The sequence below is a fragment of the Vipera berus genome (assembly GCF_964194415.1).
Source record: "Vipera berus genome assembly, chromosome: 2".
Lineage (NCBI taxonomy): Eukaryota > Metazoa > Chordata > Lepidosauria > Squamata > Viperidae > Vipera > Vipera berus.
This window is the reverse complement of record NC_138203.1, coordinates 152,921,204-152,941,893: the sequence shown is the minus strand read 5'-3', so window position 1 is coordinate 152,941,893 and position 20,690 is coordinate 152,921,204. Positions and strand designations below refer to the sequence as shown.

Genomic DNA, 20,690 nt, shown 5'->3' with positions numbered 1-20,690 from the left:
TACTTCTGCTGGTGCTTTATTTGTGAATTATATTGGAGTACCCCCTCCTCTGTATCTTTCCAGCTAATACTGTATGTTTAGCATTGCTGTGAGTGTTTCTTACAGCTGCTGTTAAGAATAAGCTCTGCTTACTGTTCATTATACAATACATATTACTCAGAACAGGGAGAAAAAAAATGATCAAAGCTGAGATCAGTAGGATTTATTATCCCGCCAATCCAGCAGGTTAGGATTTTCTACTTAATATGGTTATTGATACAGAACAAGAGTGCCTATGCAGTAGAAGAGTGCTTACATGTTCTTTCAACAATCTCCCTCCATCCCCATCTTAAATAGAGTAATGACATCCCACTGTGAGATGGGACTGTTTCTTAGACACTGTTTTATTATTGTGTCTGACTTCTCCTTAGGAAAGTTAAAATGTACGATAATCTCATACTTGTATAATTATCATATTATCTCAACAATTTCACAACCTCCTAGGGGAACATTAATAAGTATTTTCTTTGTTCTTGCCTTCTAAGAACTAAAGCCACATTGCACATCTGGAAGCATTTAATCTTTTATCCAATACTCTCCTTTTCTTCCTGACATTATGATAGATGATGATAGATAGATAGGTAGATAGATAGATGATAGATAGATTAAATAGATTAGATAGATAGATAGATAGATAGATAGATAGATAGATAGATAGATAGATAGATAGATAGATAGATAGATAGATAGATAGATAGATAGATCGATCTAGATGCACTGAGGCAAGGTGTTTTTTGTGCAATTACTTTGCACCATTTGTGGGATGTTACAGGGTGCAGATGTCAGCGTTTTAGCATTTTCAATCTTGTGTTGACTCTAACTTCTTTCACTACTTTAATATTTATTTATCTATCAAATGTATATAGCCTTTCATCTTGCCCAGAGTGACTCTGAGTGGTGTAGAATAAAACCAATAATCACAACATATTACAAAGACCACTTTAAATAATTAGACATAAAAAACCAAAGATTTTTGAGAGGGTTAAAATCTGAGTGTCAGATGTGATACAATCAGTGTGTGGGCCTGTTGGAAAAAAATGTGTTTGAGAGGTCACAAGAGTGAAGTAGATGTAATTGGGAAGAGGTGATGCCGCAGATAACCTGGCCCCATATCATGTAGGGCTAAAGGTCAAAAACAGCACCTTGATTTCCACTTGAAAGAAAACCGGTGATCAAGGCAGCTCATGGAGCAGAGGTATAAACATGTGCCTGTCCAGCATCACCCAGTTATGCTGCTGCATTTTGCACCAGATGAAGCTTCCATATAATCTTCAAAAGCAGCCTGAATATCTCTCCTCCACCACCAGCTACAGGGCCTTCGTTGTGTTCATTGAGCCTGCAGCAATGTTGAAACTGAAATATTTGGGCCTCTCCTTAGACTTTCCTGTTTACAGCCTTTCCTGTTTACATTAACCTCTTCTGTGGGCTGGCATAAATGCCAGTGTTGGAAAGACCTGTCTGTGCTCTTTGCTTTTGCCCTCCTCTCAGGAGAATGCAAAGATCGGACTCTTTCAAAACCCTGCCCTTCAACAGGTTAATAATAACAAGAACAACAATAATAATGACAAATGCATACAAAGTCAAAATTGAGAAGACAGCAACAGACAGTAAGTGCCACTTATGCAAAGAAGCTGAAGAAACAGAGGACTACCTGGTAAGCTGCTGCAAGAAGATCGCACAGACTAACTACAAGTAGAGGCATAACAAAGTAGCAACAATGGTGCATTGGAAGATCTGCAAGAAATATCATTTGCCTGCAAGCAAGAACTGGTGGGAGACAGCAGAATAGACGAAAAAGAACTGGAGAAGATAACAAAATACAAAGACCTACAAATAGAAATAGAACAACTGTAGCAAAGGCAAGCAAGAGTAGTACCAATAGTAATAGGCACCTTGGGTGCAATCCTAAAACAACTGGAGCACCATTTGAACACCATTGGCATTGACAAATTCGTCATTAGTCAAATGCAAAAGGCAGACTTATTAGGAACTTCTTCCATCCTACAATGATATCTGTAATACCATCATACATCCACATCTTCCTATCCCAGGTCTTTGGTAAGGACTTGATAGGTAGACAAAAATATCAAATCCAGTCTGAACATCTGGCTGACTGTGCGATGATCAATAATAATAATAATAAAGTTGGAAGGGACCTGGAGGTCATTTAGTCCAAACCTCTGCTCAGGCAGGAAACCCATACCATTTCAGACAAATGGCTGTCCAGTTGCTTCTTAAAAACTTCCAGTGTTGGAGCATTCACAGCTTCTGGAGGCAGGTTCCATTAATTAATTGTTCTAACAGTTGGGAAATTTCTCCTTCATTCTAGGTTGCTTCTCTCTTTGGTTAGTTTCCATCCGTTGCTTCTTGTCTTGCCTTCAAGTGCTTTGGAGAATAGCTTGACTCCCTCTTATCTGTGGCAGCCCCTGAGATATTGGAACACTGCTATCATGTCACCCCTCATTCTTAAACTACACATACCCAATTCCAGCAACCGTTCCCTATATGTTTTAGCCTCCAGTCCCCCAATCATCTTTTGTGGCTCTTCTGTGTACCCTTTCTAGAGTCTCGACATCTTTTTTACATTGTGGTGACCAAAACTGGATGCAGTATTCCAGGTGTGGCCTTACCAAGGCGTTGTAAAGTGGTATTAACACTTCACTTGATCTTGATTCTATCCCTCTGTTAATGCAGCCTAGTACTGTGTTGGCTTTTTTGGCAGCTGCAGCACACTGCTGGCTGCTGGCTCACAGTTATTCCTATTGAGCAAGGTACCAAAAACAAAAAAAGGAAAAAAGAGAATGAAAAAAGAAAAAAATGAAAGAAAAAAGAAAACAAACTGCAAAAAGGAAAAAGGGAAGAAAAATTAAAAAAGGAAAGGGAAAAGGAAAAAGAAAAGGAAAAAGAAAAGAAGAAAAGAAAAAGAAAAAAGAAAAAAGGAAGCAAAATAAAAAAGAAGAAAATGACAGAAAAAAGAAAAAAGGGAAAATATAAAAAGAAAAAAAGAAAGGAAAAGAAAAAATGAAAGGAAAAATAAAAAAGGAAAAAACAAGAAAAAGAAAGAGAAAAAAGAAAAAAGGGAAAGAAAAAGAAAATGAAATAAAAAAGGAAAAAGAAAAGTGAAAAGGAAAAAAGAAAGTAGAAAAAGGGAAAGGGAAAGGGAAAGGAAAAGGAAAAAAGAAAAGAAAAAAGAAAAAAGAAAAGAAAGAAGTAAAAGAAAAAAGGGAAAGGGAAAGGAAAAGAAGAAAAAAGAAAAAAGGGAAAAAAGAAAAAAAAGGAAAAGGAAAAGAAAAAATTAAAGAAAAAAGAAAAAGAAGAAAAAAACAGGAAAAAGAAAAAGGAAATAAAGTAAAAAGGAAACAAAAAATTTAAAAAATGGGAAAGGAAAAGAAAACAGAAAAGGAAAGAAAAAAGAAAAAGAAAACAGAAAAGAAATGAAAAAGAAAAAAGAAAAAACATAAAAAAGAAAAAAGAAAAAGGAATAAAAAGAAGGAAAAAGGAAAAAAGGAAAAAAGAATAGAAAAAGAAAAGTAAAAAGGAAGCAAAAGAAAAAAAGAAAAAGGAAAATATAAAAAGAAAAAGAAAAGAAAAAGAACATAGAAAAAGGAAAAGGAAAAAGAAAGGAAAAGAAATAGAAAAAGAAAAAGACAATGAAAAAAGAAAAAGTAAATGAAAAAATAAAAATAGAAAAGAAAGGAAAAGGAAAAGAAAACAGAAAAGAAAACAAAGGAAAAAAGAAAAGAGAAAAAGGGAAGGAAGAAAAAGAAAAGTGAAAAGGAAAAAAGAAAAAGAAATAGAAAAGGAAATGGAAAAGGAAAAGAAAAAAGAGAAAAAAGAAAAAGAAAAAAGGGAAAGGAAAAGGAAAAGAAAAGTTAAAAGAAAAGGGAAAAGAAAAAGAAAACAGAAAAGAAACCAAAAAAAGAAAAAGGGAAAAGGGAAAGAAAAAGAATATGAAAAAGAAAAAAGTGGCAAAAAAGAAAGAAGAAATAGAAGAAAAAAGAGAAAAGGAAATGAAAAGAAGGAAAGAAGGAAACAGAAAAAGAAAAAGAAAAAATGAAAGGGAAAGAAAAAGAAAAAAGAAAAAAGAAACAAACAGAAAAAACAAAGGAAAAGGAAAAAAGAGGAAAAGGAAAAAATAAAAATAAAAAGATATCAAAAAATTAAAAGAAAACTGAAAAAAAGAAAAATTAAAAGAAAAAGAAAATGTTAAAGAAAAAGGGGAAGAAAAAGAAAAAAAGAAAAAGAAATGGAAAAGGAAAAGGAAAAGAAAGAAAAAAGAATAAAAAACGTAAAACAAAAAACAAAATGAAAGAAGTAAAAACAAAAAGAAAAAAGAAAAAATAGAAAAAGAAATTAAAAATGGAAAAGGAAAAAGGAAAAGAAAAAAATAGGAAAAAGAAAAGGAAAAGAAGGTAAAAGAAGAAAAAGGAAAAAGAAAAGGAAAAAGAAAAGGAAAAGGAAAACAGAAAAAGAACATAGAAAAAGGAAAAAGGAAAAGAACATAAAAAAGGGAAAAGGAAAAGGAAAAGAAAAAAAAAGAAATTTTTTTAAAAAGACAATGAAAAAAGAAAAAGAAAAAAGAAAGTGAAAAGGAAAAGGAAATGGAAAAAGGGAAAAGAGTGGAAATTAAAAAAGAAAAAAGAAAAAAAGAAAAAAGGTAAAGAAAAAAGAAAAGAGAAAGAAAAAAGAAAAAAGTAGAAAAAAGAAAAGAAAAAGAAAAAGGAAGAAAAGAAAAAAGAAGAGAAAGAAAAAAGAAAAAATAAGAGAAAAAAGAAAAAGAAAGAAAAAAAGAGAAAGAAAAATAGAAAAAAATAAGAAAAGAAAAAAGAAAAGGGAAAAGTAAAAGGGAAAGGGAAAAAGAAAACTTAAAAGAAAAAAGAAAGAAGAAAAAAGAAAAATGAAGAGAGAAAAAGACAAAAGGAAGAATAAAGAAAAACAAAGTAAAAGAAAAAGAAAAAATAAGAAACAAAAAAAAGAAAAAATATATAAAATTTACCAGGAAATGGAGATAATAAGGCAGGCTTGAAAACTCAGTGCCCTCTTATGCATAAACCACGCACTCCAAACCCATTGGCGATGTCCATTTCACTAGCAGAATTCCTAGGGACCTAATCCATGGCCCGTGTCCATTTTGCCCTCCAAATTCATAGAGACTTAACTCTAACCCTAGGTAGATTTCCTCCCAATGGGATTTTCCCATGTATTTTCCCAGGAAACGTAGATAAGGCAAGCTTGAAAACTCAGCTCCCTCCTAAGCAAAACCATGCGGTCCAAATCCGTTGGCAATGTCCGTTTGGCTCTCTGAATTCTTGGAGATCTAATCCTAAATGGCTTTGCCTCCAAATGGGATTTTTCCATGTAATTTCCCAGGAAACGCAGATAAGGTATGAGTGAAAACTCAGCGCCCTCCTGTGGTCTGAATCTGTTGGCTATGTCCATTTTACTCTCCAAATTCATAGGGACCTAAATCTAACTCTGGATTTGCCCCCCAATGGTATTCTCCCATGTATTTTGTCAGGAAACATAGATAAGGCAGACTCAAAAAATCAGTGTCGAATCCATCGGCAATGCCCATTTTGCTAGCTGAATTCATTAAGAGCTAACCCTAATTCTAGCTAACCCTAATCCCAAAGGGATTTTTCCATGTAATTTACAAAGGAATCTACATAAGATAAGCTTGAAAAGTCAGCATCCTCCTAAGCGTAACTGTGAGCTCTTTGAATTCATAGAGACTTAAACCTAGCCCTACTAGGATTTGCCCTCCAAAGGGATTTTCCCATATATTTTTCTAGGAAACATAGATAAGGAAGGCTTGAAAAATAATCGTCCTCCTGAATGTAACCATGCGCTCTGAAAACAATTGGTGATGTTCATTTTACTCTCCAAATTCATAGAGACCTAATCCTAACCCTAGGTCAGTGGTGGCGAACCTATATGCATGCCAGAGGCGGCACGCAGAGCCCTCTCTCTGGGCACGCATGGCATCGCCCCAGCCCCACCTCTCCCTGCAGCCCCCTCCTCACCAGCAGTCACCCCCGGGCGGGGCCTACATGGAGCAGCGCAGCCAAGGACATGGCAGCTGGGAAGCAGGGACAACACTAAGCCCTCACGCCCTGTCACACAGATGGATGCTGCGTGGCCGCCTGGGTAATCTGCTGTGGTGGGCTGTGGAGGTGGTAGGTGGCCCTGCGGGGGGGGCATGGAGCGGGGGCAGGGCGGGACAGGGGTGGTGTGGGCAGCAGGCAGGGGTTGGGGCAGTTTTTTGGCACTCGGTGTCTAAAAGTTTCGACATTACTGCCCTAGGTGAATTTTCCCCCAATGGGATTTTCCCATGTATTTTCCCAGGAAACGTAGGTGAAGCAGGCTCAAAAAATCAGTGCCCTCCTATGCGTAATCATGCACTCCAAATCCGAGTCCATTTTGCTATCCAAATTAATGGAAACCTATTGCTAACCATAGGTAGATTTGCTCCCCAATGGGATATGACCATGTATTTTACCAGGAAATGTACATAAAGGAGGCTCAATAATCAGCACCCTCCTAACCATAACCATGTGGTTTGAATCCATTGGTGATGTCCATTTTCGTATATGAATTCACAGAGACCTAACCCTAACCCTAGATGGATTCACCCCATTAAGAGATTTTCCCATGGATTTTCCCATGGATCAATGTGCTCACCTTTTAGCCTGCCTTATTTACATTTCCCATTAAAATACATGGGGACAATCCCATTGGGTGGCAAATCCAGGTAGGGTTAGGGTTAGGTTTCCATGAATTCAGAGAGCCAAATGGATGTCGTCCACAGATTTGTAGCACATGAATATGCTTATGAGGGCGCTGACTTTTCCAGTGAGCTTTATCTATATTTTTTGATAAAATACACGGGGAAAATCCCATTGATGAGCAAATACTTCTAGAGTTAGGATTATGTCTTTATGAGTTCAGAGAGCAAAATGGATTTTGGAGCATTTTCTTCTCCGGGCATCCAATATGGTCAATTTTAAAAAACAGCAACCAACACAATATGTAATATGAAAAGCCACCATCAATGTTTTCCCTTCATCTGTTTTTGCATTTGGGTTGAATAAAATTTTGGCCTCTTGGCCATTTGCTTCCCTGACCCTGGAGTCAGGAATTTTCTTTCCCTGGCACCCAGTATACTATTTTAAAAAAACAGCAACCAGCAGTGTTTTTAAGCATGAAATCTCATCCGGGCATCTGTTTTTGCCTTACAGCCATCAGCTTGCCTGAACCCGGTATTACGAATTTTCTTGCCCGAGCACCAGATATCTTTGATTTTTCAAAAGCAGCAACCAACATCATTTTAAAGCATGAAATTCCACCCCAAATGTCTTACCAGTGTCTGTTTCTATGTTTGTGTTGAATAAGATTTTTTTCCTCCCAGCAACACAGGTACATGACCCTGGCATCCAGAATTTTCTTCCCTGGGCACCAGATATGGTCGATTTGGTGGTGGCGCAGTGGTTAGAATGCAGTATTGCAGGCTAACTCTGCTGACTGCCAGCAGTTTGATTCTGAACGGCTCAAAGTTGACTCAGCCTCCCATCCTTCCGAGGTCAGTAAGATGAGGACCTAGATTGCTGGGGGCGATACGCTGACTCTGTAAAATGCTTAGAGAAGGCTGTAAAGCACTGTGAAGCGGTATATATAAGTGCTATTGCTAGTGCTAATGCTATTTTAAAAACCAGCAACCAGCACATTTTTAAGCATGAAATTGCACCCCAAGTGTCATCCTGGTGTCTGTTTCTGCGTTTACGCTGGGGAAAAAATGGCTTCCTACCATCCATGTTCCTGACCCTGGAATCAGGAATTTTCTACCCCAGGCACTGGATATGGTCAACTTTTAAAAACAGTAGCCAGCACCATTTGTAAGCATGAAATTCCACCCCGAATCTCATTCTGGGGTCCTTTTTTCTCTTGGATTGGGGGAAAAAAAACTGACCTCCCAGCAACCTGCATCCCTGAGCCTAGCATTGGGAATTTTCTTCCCTGGGCACCTGATATGGTCGCATTTTAAAAACAGTAACCAGCACCATTTTTAAGCATGAAATTCTACCCGGAATGTCATTGTGGCATTCGTTTTTGCATTTGGGTTTTTTAAAAAATCCCCCCCCCCCCGGCCCTCCACATGCCTAACCCTGGCATGAGGAATTTTCTTTCATGGAGACCAGATATAGTCGATTTTTAAAAACCTAAACCAGCACATTTATGCATGAAAATCCACCCCGAATCTTGTCCCACCACCCATTTTTGCACTCAAGTTCAACAAAGTTTTGTATCCCTGACCCCAGCATCAGGGAATTTTTCTTCCCCAGACACCCGATATGGTCAATTTTCGGGGAAGGAAGAAAGTATTTCTCCAAGGATAATAGGTAAGATGTGGTCTGAGTGAAAAGAAGTCCTGTTTTAATATGCTGGAATACGGTACATAAAGTTCATTTGCAGGCAAACCCATATTCTGGTTCATCATAGCCTAATCCTGACCTTAGATTTGAATCCACAGTCACTTAGATGAGTTGGGTGACTATAGAAATTGAATAAATAAAAATAAATAAATGACATTAAAAAGTTACATAGTTAACCCCCCAAAATACGTGACCAAACAGAGAAAATATTACTCAGTGTATTTGGTTGCACAGAATTTTATTACAGATATTTGTATTCAATTTTAAGAAGAACAATACTAATAACACTCCCAAAGGCCTGTCACATACAGCTTCTCTAGCAATAACTCTACAGACATTGCAAAGCAGTAAAGTCCTGACAGCTCTTTTGCCTCCTGCAAGTCTCTTAGCTACACAGTGAAAGTTGATTCTCACCCAAGCGTCTCTGTTCCTTCCTGGAATCTCTCTTGACTTTTGCTAAGGCCAGGCCGGGAGGCTCCTGAGAAGATCGGTGTTCCAGGATATTACACCGAGGGCCATTATTCCTATGGATTGTCCTTAGTATTCATCACTTGGAGGCTTACTATCAGTGGAGGTTCCATTCTTAGCAGTTGTGCTACAAAACAAGCAGAATACTGAGGCGAGGACTCTGATACTTCCTTCCTCACCGGAGCAGAGGGACACAGCTTATTGCAACCTCACTTCCTGCCTATGATATTGGTAGCGGGACCTCCAGAATTCCCAAGCAGCAGAGCCAAAATCTGGCTGGGACTTTGCTGAGTTATTGTCCTAACCCTTGGGTGTCAGGGGGAAGATTGCGGCGGTGTCCCTGAGCTGCCAGCAAGGATGCAGGAAGGAAGAGAGAGGTGTGGGGACACTAGGCACTTTGGAGAGGGAGCTGGGTTGGAAGGAAAAGGTCCACGTCAGTGATTGTGGACCTAGGACACACCACAATGTTTTGGGTGACACACCAGCATTCACCAACAGCTCACAGCAAATATTCTCAAAAGCATGCCTTGTTCTTGTGGCATTTTCGGTGGCTGTGGAGGCCATGCGAGAATGGGGTGTGCCCTCATGCGGCCTGTGGAGCCTCCAGAAATTGTGGGAGAATAGGATGTGCTTTCATGCTGTTATGGAGGCTGCAGAGGCTGCACGAGAGCATTTTCTGTAGCTGCTTCAAGAATGAAGGCCTTGTACGAGGCAAAGCAGCCTTTGGGAGGTGCACGGGCCTGTCAACAGAAAGAAAAGACTGCCTGAAAGTAAGCAGTGCACAGCAGTCCCTGGGAAGTGCTGGACCACAGGGGCAATTGCACCATTCCTATAGGATAGCCTGCCCTGGGAAATGGCACAAGGCAACCTTTTTGAGGGGCAACAATTGCCCTAGTGGTGGAGACCTGGGTTCAGGTCCAGCCTTGGTGCTGCTGTTGAGGGCCGCTGCTCTTCAGAGTGGCCTAGATGGGCGGGGAGGAAATAGAGAATTGTTTTTTTGGGGGGGAGGAGTGACATGCCTGTTAGGGGTTCGCTGAATTTTTGACACACGCAGTCCAAAAGGTTCACCATCACTGATGTAAGCTGTGTTGGAGCTTCACTTCTCTCCAGTCTTCATTCCTTGGCTGGACCTGACCCCTCCCTGCTTGCACTTGCCCTCGGAGTTTCTAGTCTGGGTCTCCAGGCAGGAGTGGCATTTCCTGGCACAACTGTGGCATTGGAACTGCTGCTGTCAAGGCTGCTGCTGCTGCTTCTGCACATGAACACCTCTTGGTTCAACCTTTCTCCCCACGAGGGTCGCTCACAGGCGGGCTGGCACTCTTTCTCTAGTTCCTCATCTGTGTCTGAATCTGGGGCTGTGTGCCGGCGGATCCTCAACATGGCTTCCTTCAGATCGCAAATATAGGACTGGCTTTGGGCAGAAATCCCTGGCTTTTCTTTCCTTCGTGGTAGGCCATGGCTTCTTGGAGAAGGGGATGCTGCAGTCCCGTTGCCCTCCAGGTAGGTTGGCTCCTGCTCTGCAGGCCTAACCTGGGAATGGTTTGTGGTTGGAGGTCCAGAAGTTTTGCTAGGACTGTCTGGAGCAGAAGGCACCCTCCTCACCTTCTCTCTTCCAGAACTGTCCCCAGGTATAGCACCGTTCTCCAGTCTGGGGATGCTGGGTGTATTAATTCCCTGCCCTGCCTCTGTGACTCCCAACTCATGCAAGGGGAGGCCCAGTATACGAGCAGCCCGTTCCTCCATTAAGCTTGGGCCTGGAGAGCCAGGAGATGTGTGGGGTTTTGTAGTACCTGTTTCTCCGTGGGCCAGGTAGCAGACCTGCTCCATTTGGGGGGATGGAATGTAGTGAGCCTGGATCACCACGCAGGTGGCATCAATTACAAATAGACCCCCATGCCTTCGGGGTGTGGACTTGGACAAAGCTGGCTGACTCCCTGCAAGTTTCCTGGAAGGGCTTGGTTTCTTCCACCTGGGGAAAAACTCTTGGCAATGTTTCTCTTTCGCTCTGCTCCCACCCCGCTTGGATCCACACCAACCGGCCGCATGGCTAAAGCCCCATCCAGCAGGAAGGCTGTGTTGGGAGGGATGGCAGGGCACTGGCATGACTTGGGTCCTCTTATTTACCCGAGGGAGGGTGTAACTTCGGTGTTGGGGACTAATGTCCCACTCAGAGTCTAAATGGGATGGGGACTTGGTCTTTTCCAGCTGCATCCTTGGGCCACCCCACGTTCTGGCTCCTGAAAGATAACTCCAGCTGCCTGGCATTTTAGTCTGCCACCTGCCTGCCTTCCTCCCAGGCGTGTGAATCAAGGGCTCTGACTCACAGCCTGCTTCCCTCTCTCGGCATTTCTTAGCAGCTCCAGTTTGGAAAAGCTTCTCTGCCGAATCTGACTTGCCTGCCTGCTTCTGGGGCTGCACTCTATGGTGGGAAGCCTCGTAGGAGGGAGGAGCAAGGTAGGGTGGAGGACAAGGCCAGTTTTCTTTGCGTGGGCCCTCTTGTGCCCGCAGGCGCAAAAGCATGTGAGCTTCATAGCTTGGAGGTGCCCTGGCAGGGGGCTCCCTCCTCTTTTTGGCAGAGGCTCCTTGATTCCATCTACAGCTGACCAACGAACCACCAGGTGCCGGGGATTTAGGATCACCCTTGCTTGTGTGGCTGGCTCCCCTGTTCATGTCCCTTTGGTAAACTGGATTGTACCTGTCATAAGAAGGGCTATGGTACCATGGGGCCTTTGGGGAAGAGGCTGTCCTCTTCCCCCACCCCTTCCTTGAAAACCAGTGGCCTTCCTGCTTCCAAGGACTACAGCCAGCCGGAAATTGGGCATCATGCCAGTTGGTTGAATCCTGAAGCACATGGAAACTGGGACAATGGTGGCAAGGTGAAAAGTCAGACATGAGTTGCTTCTCCAAGAGGCTGCAAAAGACAGAGAAATAGACAATGAGACTCCAGCAGAAAGTCCATCAAGAAATTGTAGTCTTTGCTGCCTATCTTGGCACAGTATACAGTAGCTACCGGTATCAAGCACCAAAGGCAACTTTGGCCCCATTTTTAATGCAGCTCAGAGTTTGTCCTCTTTCTTTGGACACTCTTTTAGTCTGGCCCTTTAGCCATGCTTCCGTTAAGAAGGGACAATGAAGTTAGAAATTGTAGCGGACCATTCACTGAACAGCCGTTAGTCGAGGTCAGCTCAGTGGTCTGCCAACTTCATTCTAAGACTGTAGGCAAAAATTCCAGTCCTGCCTGTGAAGATACCAGGGAGAAAAATCTGTGTGCAAAGCAGATGTTCTACAATTGAGAATTATGTTCAGGTTGACCTTTTCATATTGTTTTTAAAAAACTGATTATGGAGCACCAACTGATAGCCAGCACAACACCCAGCTGGATTGCTCTACTACAATTCTGACTAGAATTCCCCCTCTGTGCTCTCTCCTATCATTCCATTTGTATTAGTTAAAAATGTCCTTTTATCCCCAGTTACCTTGCCATCAGAAGTGACTTAAGATTATTTGAAACTTGTGTTTCCAAATGTCTGCATTTTCAAGGAGTGCTGATAGAGGAGGCCAATGGGAATATAAAAGAGGGAATTTCTAGGCGTAGGAAAGTTGCAACAATCCCAAGTCTTCCATTCTCCATTCTCCATTGTTAATGTTCCATTGCTAATTAATCTGGTAAGCGTGCAGAACTATGTTTTTAAGATACCCAACTTGCTTCAGATCTGACCATTACACGTAAATGTGAGTTTCTGTATTTGACATTTATCATGGTAAATACTAGCTGCAATATTTGCTGCAATAAAGTACTTTCTATTCCAATGACTTTCCCACACTGCAACCTTAATGCATTTGACTCCTGCGGATAAACTGGCTGGAAATGAAGCTGGCTTAAAAAAACACTTTTGGGATTTCAGCCCTTCCTCTGCTTTGATCCAGGTGATGGCTGGTGTGCTCTGTCTGGACCATGCTTACTGATGGACTCCTCTATTTTTATTTTTTTTAAACTCCTTCCAGTTGTGCTGGAAAGCGAGAACCAATTGCCTTCATTTCCATGAGTGGGAGGGTTGTCTTTGGAAGACATAATAAACCTTTCATTTGAATCTGGCTCCATTGACTTCCCCTTATACTTAACACCTTTCCATCTGGTGCATCTACCAAGGAGGATGGAAGAGAAGGGAAAGAAAGACCGTTGCCAATTTCAGCTGAACCCAAAATAAAAAATAAAAAACCCACATTGTTACCGTTCTGTCAATGAAGTTGTTAAAAACCGGGGGGGGGGGGCAGTGTGAAACAATTGGGAACTATGGGGGCCATAGTCAAGGAGTGGGGCATTTCTGCACCAGTGGATGCTCACCAATTGGAGTGGAAGCATTGACCTAAAAGAAGGCACAGCTGGTGATAGCCCACATAGGTTGGCACAAGTTTAAAAGTTTGCTTTTGATGCAAAATAGGAATAGTAGGAGGAAGATCCCTTTGTGTGGACTATGGTTGGTTGGAGGCTGGCATTTTATGTTTTCATCTTCAAGTAATGGTTAACGGCCCATACCCCCAGCCCAACCTGGCTATGTTCATCAGCCAACCAGATGAATCCACCTTCCTTGGAGATTCTTTCGGATTGCCCCATCAAGATAGGAGTGTAATAAAAATAAAAATATGTCCCTTCTTCTTGAAAGCATTTTTTTATATTTGTAATTCTTATAGCCTTGTGGATATCCATGGTGATGATAATACTAGCAATGTTTGCAGAAAGCAGAACTAAAAGTAATGGATTATTTAAGGCCATTCTATGCTGCCAGCAGAAATGAAATTTGAATCAGAGATTCCTTACTTCAAATGTTTGCTTTCCAGTCCAGTTCTGCCCAGCCACAACATTCATCCTCTTCCTAATCCAGCCTGTATGCTCTATTTGTATCATAGTTGTAAACTACAGTATTTAGGGTTTGTACTATATATACAGTACATGCAGCCCTGACACTCAGCATTTGTCAGTACCCTACCCTCTTGTACCTTTCCTCTTTTACCTAGCAATCCTAGGTATAATCGCTTCTTCTGCCAGTCGACCACTGGGTTTCACCAGCTTCTTCAGTTCTCCTGAATTTTATCTATCTCTATTACACCACAGAACTCAGCAGCAACGCATTTCAGTCCAGACACCTACACTCTTCTGGCATTAGAACTGCCCCTGCTTAAAAGAGAGGACTTGGCAACTAGCTAGTAGGAGGGATGAGCTAAATTTAATCCATATATTGATTCACATGAATGTGCCATCATCTTAAATCTCCATCAACCTGGTATTTTTGAATGAGGAGATTCAGGAGTCATTAGTAAGCTAGCTGGCTGGGGTGGGAAATAATTCTCAAGTTCAATTACTGCTATTTATTTCATCGGCAGGTCTTTCTGCAAAAATGGTCTACCGTTCTTGAATCTTAGTATAGCCAGCCTGCAGAAGGCAATAGCCTGATCCAAGATTACTTGCCAAGCAGTGATTTGAATCTGAGTCCACCTCCCTTTTCCAACTCCATGCATCAGCCATGCATCTCTAATCTAGGAATCAGCTTCAGCTGAAGTGAAGCAATCAAGAATAGTGCATCTGAACATATGCAGAACCAAACCTTACCTCCTTTTTTTGGTCACTTTACGTAGCTACACTATGGATTTAAGCAAGCTAGAATTTCCAGTTTTCACTTATGATCAAAAACTATCTACCTTGTCAGGAATTTTAAGAAAAACTGCTCCAGCGCAATCCTACATAATAGGAGCAGTTCTTCTCTGGCACAACTGAAGGGTAGTAGTTAAGAAGATGTGCTATGCGCTCACAAGCCCCAATTCAAATGCCAACCCGGCTTTAGCCTGCTTTATTCTCTCCTTCTTAGTCCACAACCTATACTGCCTTTCCTTTCCTAATGTTGTATACATAAAGTTATTCAGGAAAGGGTAACATGGGTGACACCTAGTCAAATAAAGTTATTGTATTCTATTCTATTCTATTCTATTCTATTCTATTCTATTCTATTCTATTCTATTCTATTCTATTCTATTCTATTCTATTCTATTCTATTCTATTCTATTCTATTCTATTCTATTCTATTCTATTCTATTCTATTCTATTCTATTCTATTCTATTCTATTCCTTCTTAGCATCTTATTGGTGGACTCATAGTATCATTCCTGGCTTCCATCTCACCAAATGCTCCAGTCAAATCAGCCCAACCTCTCTGCTTTCTTGGTAGGTTTGCAGAGCCCCCTGCTGTTCAGTCAGTTCCCTCCCCAAGATTTTAGCACTCACGTGTACTGCCCAGCCATACTGTGGTACATCGAGGGGACCCAGTAGCCTTGCCTAGTCCACGCCCCTGGCTCCATGATACTCCGACTAGAACAAGAGACTGTGTTAAATTCAACCAGGAGCAGGTTTTGCCTCTCGCAGACTCGAAGCCGCCTGGCATCTCCCTGCTTCAAACATTCAAACATCATCTTGGTTGCTGGGACATCTAGCAACCGCACGAGCCTGCAGCCGTACCACATGAGGAAGGCTGAGAGTGTATCACACCCACACAGCACATGGCAGTCAAGTTGCCTGTGCATACACATGGAGAGGAAGAAAGAGGGAGGGAGGGAGGGAGGGAGGGAGGGAGGGGGAATCTGCCAGCAGCAGCATCTAAGGTCATGGAGAAAGCAAGATGCTCAAGGACAGGGAATTACAGGTGAAGGAGAGGAGAGAGATGGATATACAGTACAAATGTGCATAACTCAAAAGGCAGGTTAGAAAACAAACTACATCCAGTGAGAAATTCTCACATGGCTACACACTGTTCCATACTGAGACAGCACCTCTGCTATCACAAGCTGCAGCAAAAGCAGTTACACAGCAACAGCTACCCAAGATAGTATAGTACAAGGATGCACGTAGAGAAAAGCTGTCTTTCCTTCAGGCGTTGAAGGGGCACAGAAGGATTACACAGGGGGCTCCGTACTCAACCCAGCACCCATCCTGGTGCTGCTTCTTCCATGTGGTTCATGCATAAGCCGTCTGGGAACTCCTTGAATGATAATACAGTACAGAAAAGGCCAAGTCTCTCAAGTGGTTCCTGCTTCCCTTTAATTCTGTGTTAGATGACAACTAATGAACAAAGCATTTTAGTAAGCTTTATGCATGCTGAAAAAGCAGTTATGTTTGAAACGTTGAAAATAAAGATTTTTAACCTTGTTTTGAGTTTGATCTGTGTATTTTTATCAATTGTCATCATCATTGCCTCTGGTTTTGCTTTATTCTGTGTCCACTCATCTTTGACAAGCAATTAAGACGGGTGGTCTTTCAATACCATAGCTGAAAATAACCTTTCAGATAGATTCATATGGGGCGATTCTAGAAGGTCCCAGGGCCATGCCCCATTGCTACCCACAAGTGGACTGATAGCTTGTTTCACCTGCCACAGTTCTTTACACAGTATTAACAGAACGCCTTCCTGTAGGAATCAACAATCACTAACCTTGGGTACTTGATGCTTCCTTATGGAGAAAGGCAATAGTTTTGGATGTTTATCCGGTAAAAGATTCCACAGAAAATTGGAGATTCATGTTGGATCCCTGGATAAATTGTTCTATTCTGTGCTAACCAACTGATTTGCTGCTCTGGATATGATAAAGATGGATGGATGGATGGATGGATGGATGGATGGGGAGAGGGAGAGAAAGAGGGAGAGATCTTATGAATGCAAATATAGTGTCCCAGGATAAAGTTGCAAGATCCAATCTAGGTCGATCACCAGGACCAGAGGTTTTGTCTTCTGAGTTTTCGGATTTGTGCTGGAGCCCATCTTCAGGGAACTTCTCCCTACTGGAATATGTTCTTTGGGTTATTCTATGAATTGTGTTTATGTCGTGCCTTCCTATTGGTTGATTTGTCTGTTGATGGCCAGCAATTGGCTGCTGTTTCCTTCTGGTGCCAAGCCCTTGGCTCCTAATTACCTGATAAGCTTTTGGTAAATCAGCACTCCTGTTATCTGACAAGGGGCCCATTTCCCAGGCTTCAATCTTATCAGAGATCTTAAGCTGGTAAAGATAGGTTGAGTGTGCATCACAGTATTTGTCTGCAGATTAAAAGTGTAAATCTTTGTCCATCCCAGAGTCCGGAACTGGAATATATCACATATGAAAAGACTTGTATATCCATTTTTAAAAAACAACAACACTATTCCAGTCCCTGCCATTTGTAATTCGGCCTCATGTTCTCCTTATCTCAATTGCCCTCTTTTAGAAAGCAATGGAAAGACCAAAGAGGAGCGATGGTCACCTCTATTTACTTTCCCCTCTCCTGATCTTTCTGATAGGTGGTGGTAGGAAATATTAAGTAGAATCAGTAGGAAGAAGGGAGGGTCCACTCAAAAAGATCTCGTGGACAGTATCTTGAAAAGGAGCGTCAAAGCCTAAAACTGGCATCCACTATATATTTCACCATGACAACGTGAGCATCATCTTTCTTCACTGCCTCAAGGCGTGCCTAGGAGAGAAATCTAAAAACAAAGCTTTTTCAGGCAAGGGCAGTCTTGCAGAGTTGCTGTAAGGCCTGGACTTCACAGCCAGCTTGGCTTAGGTGAATTCTGGCAGCCTTCCCATCAATTCAGAGAAGGATAAGCTGGAGAGGAACTCAGGTCCTACCAAAGTTTTGTTCCTTACGTGTTGTTGATGAGCCTGGCCCCATCGCTCATTTTCTCTCCCAACTCCTTCCTTACTCTTATTCTCAAGAACAAGCGATTTCCCTTCACTCCCAGGTAAATGCAGTTGCTTCTTCTCTATTTCCCCCCCACCACCACCAAAAGTTTCCCAGTAAATAAGAGACTTCAGCACGACTCCCACACCAGCTCCAAGTGAAACCTAGCAACTGAGTGCCAGCATGGCAACTGCATTGGCAACAGATGGCAACAACGGGAGCGATTAGCAGAACTGCCACTGACACAACCCTTCTGATTATAGGGGGGGGGCGGGTTTGGGGAAGCGATTGGGGCTTGGCAGCACTGGTTCCCGTGTCAGTTTTCAAAAGGCCTATGACTGAGTCCCCAGATGCAGAGATCCTGGTAACTAATTATTGCTATGTAGTGTACAGAACACTTATAGATCACATAATAATCCTGAAAGGTCATTGTGATTTCCATGTAAATGGAGGAGTACTAAGATGAGCTCTACCACTTTTAAAAGTAAGCTATAGAAAGGATGCAGAGCATAGCTTCTTGAATGCCTTGAATGCCATTAGAATTATGGTGGGTAAGATTTGATACTATGCAATCAAGTAACATGTATGTGTGTGTTCATGCTTTCCTGTTATATTGCTTCTGCATTTGTACACACCAACTGGAAAGCACAGGACAAATTGTGTGTGTGTGTGGGGGGGTGAGGGGTACTTAAAATGGAGGAGTTGGCAACAAGCTACTGCAATGTCTCCCCCCAAGGATACATTGAAGGAATTTTCCCAGCAGTTTTTCTCAGCAGCCCCCAGCTTCATTCTTGGCCTGTGGTTTATCTTGATCGTTCTTCAACTGGCTTTTCCTAGGTACACCAGTACAGTTCTGTTCTGTTCAGTTTTTAGAGAGAAATACCGCTGATGGAGAGACAGAAAATCAACTGGAGGGCCCCTTTGCATAATTACGTTCCAATATTCTCTTGGGTTTGAAAGAATAAAACTATATTTCTGGGCCAGAAAACTATCATCAGTCACAAAAACAAAGCGAACATGTAATTTTCCCGGCACGGAAAGCTCAACTGTTATATCTGTAGTCAGACCTATTTTATTTCTGTGTTAAACTTGTCAACTTTCCAAAATCTGACAGGAAAAGATGGACAAGAGACTTTACAATGGGAAAAGTGCTGAGATGAACAATTTTCCAGCATGCATTCCAACAAACCAAATGAATGGATACTGGTTGCCTGAGACCTCCAGCGTGCCCCATTGAAGAAAAAAAAGAAACAGTTGCTAGTAATCTTGCTTTCCTAGCACAGACCAATATGTAGATGTTTTATATTGTTATGCCATGGACAACATCTAACACCAGCTTTCATAATTACTCCCGATACTCCCATGTAACACCTCTACTCCGCGAGCTGCATTGGCTTCCAGTTGCCCTTCGGTTGAGATTCAAGGTGCTGGTGATGACCTATAAAGCCCTAAATGGCGAGGGCCCGGGATATTTGAGGGAACACCTGCTGCCAGCATCAAGTTCCCTTCGTCCAGTGCGCTCCCACAGGGAGGGTCTCCTCAGGGTGCCGCCGGTTAAAGATTGCCGGCGGGTAACACCCAGGGGTAGGGCCTTCTCAGTGGGTGCGCCTGCCCTGTGGAACCAGCTGCCTGCGGAGCTTAGGACTGCCCCCACCCTCCGTTCTTTCCGCCGGGACCTGAAGACCTGGCTCTTCGAGCTCTCGGGCCCAGGCTGAGAATATTTTTAATTGTAATTTTAACTGGGTTTTAATTTTCTCAGGGTTCTATTTAATCTCTTTTAATTTGTTTTAACGTTTGTATTGACTGTTTTTTAAATGCCCTGTAAACCGCCCTGAGTCCTTCGGGAAAGGGCGGTATATAAATCTAAATAAAATAAAATAAATAAATAAATTTAATTATATAGAGAAAACCAGCCCTGAAAAAACAATTTAGTACCAAAGAACCTGGTAAAGAAATATAGCCTATTTGGTGTAGTAGTTAAGGGGCTGGCCTAGAAACCAGGAGATTGTGAGTTCTAGTTCTTTTAGTTCTAAAGCCGGCTAAGTGACTTTAGAGACCAATCACTATCTCTCATCCCACCTCACCTCATAGGGTTCTTGTTGAGAGGAAAATAGAAAGAGGAAGGAGTATTATGCGTGTGTGTGTATGTGTATACACACAAACACACACATGCACACACACACACACACACACACAGAGAGAGAGAGAGAGAGAGAGAGAGACAGAGACTAATATATATTGTAGATCAGCCCATTCTCTGTTGGGTAAATCAAGTAAATCATCAACCTTCTCTCTCTCTCTCACACACACACACACAAACACACACACACACACACACACAGAAAGAAAGAAAGAGAGAGAGAGAGACGATGTTGGCATTTGTTCTGTAGAAATGGGCAACTGTTACATTTGGCAAGAGATATTGGTGAAATCCCAATTAGCAGTCTGAACCCAGGAGTATCAGAAGAGAATGGAGCTCACTGTCCTTCCTTTAAAAAAAAATCTAGACTAAACTGCATTATCCTTAAAACCATTATTATTTCATCTGTCTGGTAGAGGCACTAATTAGAATCCACAAAATTGTGTTGATATATTAGAAGCAGTATGGGATATTCTAAGAAACTGCTGATTGAGAGATGTCAAATCTAGGCAAGCAGCATCACATGCTTAGACCCACATCATTAACACAGAATTCTTTTAACATATGCAGTGTTTTACCTGTGATCCACATTCAGAATCAAGAAATGCAAACCTACCTTCACATCCACACCTGTGAGATGAAAATATTTTGGTAGCGTATGTCTTCCGGAATTTGCAACAAGGCTGCTTGTCACTTTCTATCAGCTCTGAATGTATTCTTACACCCCTCTTTTATCCATGGTTGCCACTCTCCTCAGTCCTCTTTCCCTATTTGAGATAGTTGAAATCAGCAACCCAGAAGCTCCTGGTCACCCATCTGCTCCTCTACCAGCACTATTCTATATTCTATTAGCGACAGATACAGAATATTTAAAGCTCAAATTGTCCCAACCCAGGGGTGCAGCCTTAACAGTTCT

General features: G+C 41.8%; 1 protein-coding gene across 1 annotated transcript; it reads right to left on the bottom strand.

Annotated features, from left to right (window-relative positions):
- Positions 1-8,697: 8,697 nt before the first annotated feature.
- Positions 8,698-15,416, bottom strand: DDN (dendrin). The gene is made up of 2 exons (XM_081318986.1): positions 15,214-15,416; positions 8,698-11,847 (listed from the first exon to the last, which is right to left on the bottom strand). The coding sequence occupies exons 1-2, from the start codon at positions 15,396-15,398 to the stop codon at positions 10,050-10,052; spliced, it is 1,983 nt and encodes a 660-aa protein (XP_081175112.1). The 5' UTR covers positions 15,399-15,416; the 3' UTR covers positions 8,698-10,049.
- Between the last annotated feature and the right edge of the window lie 5,274 nt (positions 15,417-20,690).

Coding starts and splice junctions, on each gene's coding strand:
- DDN (XM_081318986.1), bottom strand. CDS start 15,398: ATGATGTTTGAATGTTTGAAGCAGGGAGATGCCAGGCGGCTTCGAGTC. Junction 11,848..15,213: donor AGTATGGCTGGGCAGTACAC/GTGAGTGCTAAA, acceptor TGTCTTTTGCAG/CCTCTTGGAGAAGCAACTCA.